Source organism: Tasmannia lanceolata, unplaced genomic scaffold, assembly GCF_043159265.1.
Source record: "Tasmannia lanceolata isolate RefF3 unplaced genomic scaffold, GAP_Taslan_0.1 ptg000025l, whole genome shotgun sequence".
In the NCBI taxonomy this organism is placed as follows: domain Eukaryota; kingdom Viridiplantae; phylum Streptophyta; class Magnoliopsida; order Canellales; family Winteraceae; genus Tasmannia; species Tasmannia lanceolata.
The window spans coordinates 7369562-7376837 of record NW_027518702.1 but is presented as its reverse complement, the minus strand read 5'-3'; the positions used below and the strand labels follow the sequence as shown (position 1 = coordinate 7376837).

At 50.5% G+C, this 7276-nt stretch overlaps 1 protein-coding gene across 1 annotated transcript; it reads left to right on the top strand.

Moving 5' to 3' along the window:
• Nucleotides 1-1291: 1291 nt before the first annotated feature.
• Nucleotides 1292-3349, top strand: LOC143857606 (uncharacterized). The gene is made up of 4 exons (XM_077368064.1): nucleotides 1292-1516; nucleotides 2063-2270; nucleotides 2353-2795; nucleotides 2885-3349. The coding sequence occupies exons 1-4, from the start codon at nucleotides 1292-1294 to the stop codon at nucleotides 3347-3349; spliced, it is 1341 nt and encodes a 446-aa protein (XP_077224179.1).
• Nucleotides 3350-7276: the final 3927 nt, after the last annotated feature.

Below are 7276 nucleotides of genomic sequence, written 5' to 3'. Positions count from 1 at the left end.
GGAGTACGGCTTCAACCGGACTGGCTCCTGGCGCAACACAGAGTCAAATATCCAGTCCGGAGTTCGCAGTCCGGAGTCCGGAGTTGGGAGTTCGCAGTCCGGAGTACGGCTTCAACCGGACTGGCTCCTGGCGCAACACAGAGTCAAATATCCAGTCCGGAGTTCGCAGTCCGGAGTCCGGAGTTGGGAGTTCGCAGTCCGGAGTACGGCTTCAACCGGACTGGCTCCTGGCGCAACACAGAGTCAAATATCCAGTCCGGAGTTCGCAGTCCGGAGTCCGGAGTTGGGAGTTCGCAGTCCGGAGTACGGCTTCAACCGGACTGGCTCCTGGCGCAACACAGAGTCAAATATCCAGTCCGGAGTTCGCAGTCCGGAGTCCGGAGTTGGGAGTTCGCAGTCCGGAGTACGGCTTCAACCGGACTGATTTTTGTCGTCTTGTGAGAACGCGTTATATCCAGTACGGTTTTTTCCGGACTGAATTTTGTCTTCTAGCGGCCAGTTCGGTGCGGACCGGACTGATTTTTGTCGTCTTGTGAGAACGCGTTATATCCAGTACGGTTTTTTCCGGACTGAATTTTGTCTTCTAGCGGCCAGTTCGGTGCGGACCGGACTGATTTTTGTCGTCTTGTGAGAACGCGTTATATCCAGTACGGTTTTTTCCGGACTGAATTTTGTCTTCTAGCGGCCAGTTCGGTGCGGACCGGACTGATTTTTGTCGTCTTGTGAGAACGCGTTATATCCAGTACGGTTTTTTCCGGACTGAATTTTGTCTTCTAGCAGCCAGTTCGGTGCGGACCGGACTGATTTTTGTCGTCTTGTGAGAACGCGTTATATCCAGTACGGTTTTTTCCGAACTGAATGCCGAGTGCGGAGTGCGGAGGGCGGAGTGCGGAGTGCGGAGTGCGGAGTGCGGAGATTCATCTTTGGGACGTAAATGTTTACGCGCGTGCTTGATCGTATTGATGGTGGGAGAATGTGTCCGTCATAAATAGGGGACACGTGGCGCAATCCGGGTGGCCTCGAGATGCGTGCATCGCATTTATTACCCCACCGCCTCTGAAAAACTATATAAGGAGGTTTACCCCCCTTCACTTTTTACTTTTTACCTTTCATCTTTTTCCTCTTCTTGCTCTGGGAGTTTCCACTTCTCAGTTCGCAGTTCGCAGCTCGCAGTCCACAGATTGCAGATCGCAGTTCGCAGTTCGTAGTCGCAGTTCGTAGCTCCCAGTCGCGTTCCAAGATCTGTTAAGGGCTCCACTCACCGGTATTCCTCTCAGCCCTTCCTTTTACTATGTCTGGTAGTACTTCCAATTCCGAGTCCGGTACGGGGTCCTCCACTAGCAGTATTTCGGAGTTTAGGATGCCTCAGGAGCCTTTTTTGGCTAGTCCGTCTGATAGGATAGACCTTGTAGATAGTGACGATGGAGGGGATAGGGATGAAGTGATCTTAGACCTGAATGCCACTCCTCCCTTGACTGGCAGTCTCCCGCAAGCAGGAGGGAGTGTTGAGAGCGACGTTAATGAAGCGTCCACAACATTCCGTCCTGGCCGGGCGGTGGAGGTGATCGCTAGAGCGCGGATGGATGCCGATCCAAAATACAACTTGCGAGCTCTAGTCGAGGAGAACTACCTCACCAGGTCTATGCTGGGAGATATCAGGGATAAATACTGCGTGCCCCCGAGATTTGAACTGAGGGCAGCTATAGAGGGAGACAGAGCCTGCAACGAGAGCCAGGATCTCTGTATTTATGAGGAGTCACTGAGGGCAGGACTCCGATTTCCGTTGCACCCCTTTTTCTCAGCGGTGCTACGTTACTACGGACTAGCCCCGGCCCAGGTAGCTCCGAACTCATGGAGATTATTAGTTGGGTTTTTATACCTCGTCCACGGTCGGTTAGAGAGGAGTGTGACTTTGTCACTGTTCCGTGCTTGTGCACACCTGAAGAAGCATAAAGAAGGGGGCTGGATCTACATTAGCCAGCGCCCTGAACGGAAGATAATCACTGGCATTCCTTCGTCGATTCACTCGTGGAAGAATAGATTCTTCTATGTTGTGGATCAGGAGGCCAGTGAGCCCTGGTCCGTCCCTCTAGTATGGGACACTCCAGATACCTCAAAACTGAGTCGAAAGCCGCTCCTCGAAGGTGAGGACAGGATAACATTCGCCTTGATGCGGAAGGAGATCGAGCAATCGGGCCTCATCCGTTGTAAGGAGTTTTCTGAAGAGGCGATTCTGGTCGGGCTGGGCGTGAGTGCCGCGACTCCAGGACGTATGTAGCTAGACTTGTCTATGCAATCTGTTTATTTTTTATATACTTGCTTCTGACCGTTGGCTGCTCATTTGTCATGCAGAGATGAAGAAACAATCAACCGTCGAGAAAATCAGGCAGGGAGCTCAGCCGCGGGCACAAGAAGGTGCTCAACAGGCGCAGCAGGAGCGCCAGAAGAGAAAAGCGACTGTGCTGGGGAGTCCGGCCCCGTCACAGGGCATTCCTCCCCCATCCCAGAAGCCCAAGACTAAGGTGAAGCTAATAGGCCCCTTTGCTCAGGGCGGTGGCTCTTCTAAGTCCGGTGGTGCTTCTACCGGAGCCGGTTCTGGGGCTCGCCCTCCTGCGGGGATTAGTGAGCAAGTCTTTCGACCCAATTGGGCCGTTCTGAAGGATGACACTGCCTTAGGCGAGAGCCGGGTAGCAGCAGAGCTTATGAGCAAGTGTTTGCTGCAGAAGGACAAGCAACAGGTCCTTTACGAGCCGCCAGCTACAGGAGAGGAGGCTGTGTTGTCCTCCGCTTACCAGGTAAGGAAGTAGTGCTTCGATTTGCTAACTTTCTGCCCATTTCTTCCTTTCACCATACTGATGCCTGTTTCTTTCTGTTCTTTCTTCAGATCTTGCTATACTATAATGACCTCAAGGAGAAGAGTAAGAGCTTCTCCCAAGCCATTACTTCATCTGAAGAGGTGAACGGAAAGTTGGCCGTTGAGGTGCAGGAGCTTCAAACGAGCATCGGGCGAATAGAGGAGGAGAGGAAGTTGTTAAAAGAAGATCTGGCCGCAGAGAAGAGGAAACTGGCCAAGGCTGCTGAAGCCATGGAGGCTCAAAGAGGAAGGGCCACTGACAGACAGGAGAAGGCAGTAAAAGAGGCCACAGAGGCAAAGGAGGCTGAACTTTTCAGCCTGTCGAGCGAGGCTTACAGTCTTGGATACTACGACTGCCTCCAGGAGCTCCAGGCCTGCAATCCAAATCTGTTGATGCAGAACATGACTCTCCCTGCCAGGCCGAAGATTACTGATGAGGAGCCAGATACTCCTGCTGATACTCCTGCTGACATCACCTCTCTTCCAGATGCTTAGATTTTTTTTTTGTTTTGTTTTGGCCTCTTTTTGTAATGGTCCTTGAGACCCTACAGCTCCGGACTGAATTTTGTAATGGCCCTCGAGGCCCCACATATTCTGATCAATGAAATTTGTCTGTCTCTGATACTTCTCAGCTGAGTGATTTGCTTGACTTTGTCTTTTTATTTTGATAACCTGTGAGTGAGGCCGTTGATGGTCGAATTGCGACGAACTGGTCTTTTAACAAGTACCCAAGTTTTGTGAACTGGGTTTCCATCGAGTACCCAAGTTTTGTGAACTGGGTTTCCAATGCGTACCCAAGTTTAAGAACTGGGTTTCCAATGAGTACCCAAGTTTTGTGAACTGGGTTTCCAGTGCGTACCCAAGTTTAAGAACTGGGTTTCCAGTGCGTACCCAAGTTTAAGAACTGGGTTTCCAGTGCGTACCCAAGTTTAAGAACTGGGTTTCCAATGAGTACCCAAGTTTTGTGAACTGGGTTTCCAGTGCGTACCCAAGTTTAAGAACAGGGTTTCCAATGAGTACCCAAGTTTTGTGAACTGGGTTTCCAGTGCGTACCCAAGTTTAAGAACTGGGTTTCCAGTGCGTACCCAAGTTTAAGAACTGGGTTTCCAGTGAGTACCCAAGTTTTGTGAACTGGGTTTCCAGTGCGTACCCAAGTTTAAGAACTGGGTTTCCAGTGCGTACCCAAGTTTAAGAACTGGGTTTCCAGTGAGTACCCAAGTTTTGTGAACTGGGTTTCCAGATATAAAAATGACACTGAATTTGCAAGAAGATTATTTATTCATAACAACAAATATACAAATATACAACTTTACAAGATCACCTTTTCACGCCGGATAATTCGACTACTGATAATATTTCCTGAGGTTTTTGGAGTTCCATGCATGAGGTAATAGGTGCTCCTCCAGTGTCTCTAGCCTGTAGCTTCCTGGCCGGATAACTTCCTTCACTCGATAGGGTCCCTCCCAAGTTGGGGAAAGTTTCCCTACTTTCGTCGGCTGGGAGACGGCTGCCTTTCTTAGGACCAGATCCCCTGTCCTGAATTCTCTGGGGCGGATTTTGGAGTCGTGATAATTCGACACCTTCTGCTTATAAGCGGCGACCCGGATTCGAGATTCCTCCCGGATTTCTTCTAGTAAGTCGAGGTTGGCGCGGAGTCCGTCGCTGTTCAGTTGCTCATGGAAACTGATGACTCTGGGAGATGGGGTGCCTATATCAACAGGTATCACGGCTTCAGTTCCAAAAGAGAGGTTGAATGGTGATTCACCAGTCGTCGTGCGAGGAGTGGTGCGGTAAGCCCACAGAACATGGTAGAGCTCATCTGCCCATCGGCCAGCCTTTTCATCCAGCCTTTTCTTTATCCCTTGAAGCAAGATCCTATTGGTTACTTCCGTTTGCCCATTGGTCTGGGGGTGAGCTACCGAAGTGAATCTCTGTTCAATCTTTAGGTCAGAGCAGAACTTCCGAAAGTTCCGGCAGTCGAACTGTTTGCCGTTATCTGTGATTAAGGCACGGGGAATCCCAAATCTGCAGACCACTGCCTTCCAGAAGAAATTCTGTATATTCTGCTCAGTGATCTGGGCTAGAGGTTCTGCCTCCACCCACTTGGTGAAGTAGTCGATTGCCACCACTACGAATATGCGCTTTCCGGAAGCCGGTGGAAAAGGACCCAGAATGTCCATCCCCCATACTGCAAAAGGGAGTGGACTGATAATTGGGGCCATCGCCACAGCAGGCTGGTGGATGGTGGGGGAGAATTTCTGGCACCTCTCGCACTTTTTAACCAGATTCAGCGCGTCTTGTCGTATGGTGGGCCAATACAATCCTCTGAGGAGTACCTTGATCGCCAGGGCTTTGCCCCCCAGATGTTCTCCACAGATTCCTTCATGAGTCTCTTGCAATGCGTACGCGGCGTTACTTGGTCCCAGACACTTCAGGTACGGGAGAGTGTATGACCTTTTATACAAAATGTCACCGCTGAGGGAGAATCGGGCGGCTCTCTGTATCACCTTACGGGCTTCCTTCTTATCTTCGGGAAGTTTCGCGTCCCGTAAGTAATGAACGATCTCATCCATCCAGCACGGCTCGTTCTCCACCTGCATTATATCTGCGGCTTCTCTTTCGATGCTAGATCTTTGTAGAAATTCCATACGTATGCTTCCAAGAGTGGTGTATCCAGAAGCAGCCAGCTTCGACAGTACATCTGCTTTGGCATTTTCTGTCCGTGGTATTCTGATGACCTCGAAACTGGCAAACCGGCTGGAGAGTTGATGAACCTTAGCAAGATACTTAACCATACGCTCATCTCGAGCTTCGTAGACCCCTTGGATCTGATTTGCTACCAGCTGTGAGTCGCAGTATGCTTTTAATTTCCGGGCGCCGGTATGAATTGCTAGGTTCATTCCGGCAAGGAGGGCTTCATATTCTGCCTCATTGTTGGACGCACGGAATCCGAATCTCAGAGCATAATCCGCAGTGAACTCCTCAGGCCCAGTGAGGATGAGGCCTGCTCCACAGCCGTTTTTATTTGAAGAACCATCGACATATACTTCCCAAGTTGGTGTGCTGGTCATGGAGTCCTGCTCTGCCAGGGGTTGCAAGATTTCTGTCTGAGTTTCTGCTATGCATTCGTCAGGAACCGCTTTCACTTGCAACTGGGAGTTGTACCGTTTCAGGGTCGGCGACTTGCTGGGGGATGGTGCACTCTGCTACGAAATCTGCCAGTACTTGGGCCTTGATGGCTGGCCTTGGAGCGTACTGGATGTCGAACTCGCTCAGCTCTACGGCCCATTTCACAAGTCGTCCGGAGATATCTGGTCGATGGAGTACTTGCCGGAGCGGCTGGTCAGTCAAGACCTTTACAGTATGAGCTTGAAAGTACGGTCTTAATTTTCTTGCAGCCATTACCAGCGCGTAAGCCAATTTCTCGACCCGCTGGTACCTTGTTTCTGCGTCGTGAAGAACCTTGCTGACATAATAGATTGGTTTTTGCTGGCGGTGCTCCTCGCGGACGAGGACAGCTGCCAGTGCCGTGGAGCTAACGGAGAGATATAGAAATAACTCCTCACCTGGCTCCGGCTTTGTTAATAATGGCGGGGAGGACAGATACCTTTTCAGCTCGTCGAAGGCAATCTGGCATTCTTCCGTCCAGGGCGCAGTTTTGAGGCCCTTAACCGCACTGAAAAAAGGCAGGCATCTCTCCGCCGATTTGGAGATGAAGCGACCCAGCGCCGCTATCATTCCCGTGAGCCGCTGAACTTCTCTGATGGTTCTTGGGGCGGTAAGCTCTATCACAGCTCTGATCTTCTCGGGATTTGCTTCTATCCCTCGCTGACTCACCATGAATCCCAAGAACTTCCCTGAACTGACACCAAAGGTGCACTTGGTGGGGTTGAGTTTCATGTTGTGCTTCTTGAGGACCTGAAATGTTTCTCTGAGATCAGACACGTGGTCCTGTACGCTTCGACTTTTGACCAGCATATCATCCACATACACTTCCATATTTCGGCCGATCTGGTTCTGAAAAAGTCTGTTCACCAGCCTTTGGTAAGTAGCTCCGGCGTTTTTGAGGCCGAAGGGCATGACTCGGTAGCAATAAGTCCCTTGATCTGTGACGAATGAGGTCTTTGGTATATCCGATTCGTACATCCTGATCTGGTTATATCCGGAGAAGGCGTCCATGAAGCTCAACAGTTCATGACCCGCTGTGGCGTCGATGAGCTGATCAATCTTCGGGAGCGGATAACTGTCCTTGGGACAAGCCTTATTCAGATCAGTAAAATCGACGCAGGTTCTCCACTTTCCATTAGTCTTCTTGACTAGGACTACATTTGCTAGCCAGTCCGGATATCGAATCTCACGAATGAAGTCAGCCTTCAGAAGCCTCTCCACTTCTTCTTTTATTGCCTGTCGCCTTTCAAAAGC

What these genes read in the sequence shown, in the direction of transcription:
- LOC143857606 (XM_077368064.1), top strand. Translation starts at nt 1,292, where the DNA reads ATGTCTGGTAGTACTTCCAATTCCGAGTCCGGTACGGGGTCCTCCACT. An exon ending in GAGGGAGTGTTGAGAGCGAC is followed by an intron (nt 1,517 to 2,062) that starts GTTAATGAAGCG and finishes GTTGTGGATCAG; the next exon opens with GAGGCCAGTGAGCCCTGGTC. An exon ending in TGTTGTCCTCCGCTTACCAG is followed by an intron (nt 2,796 to 2,884) that starts GTAAGGAAGTAG and finishes TTCTTTCTTCAG; the next exon opens with ATCTTGCTATACTATAATGA.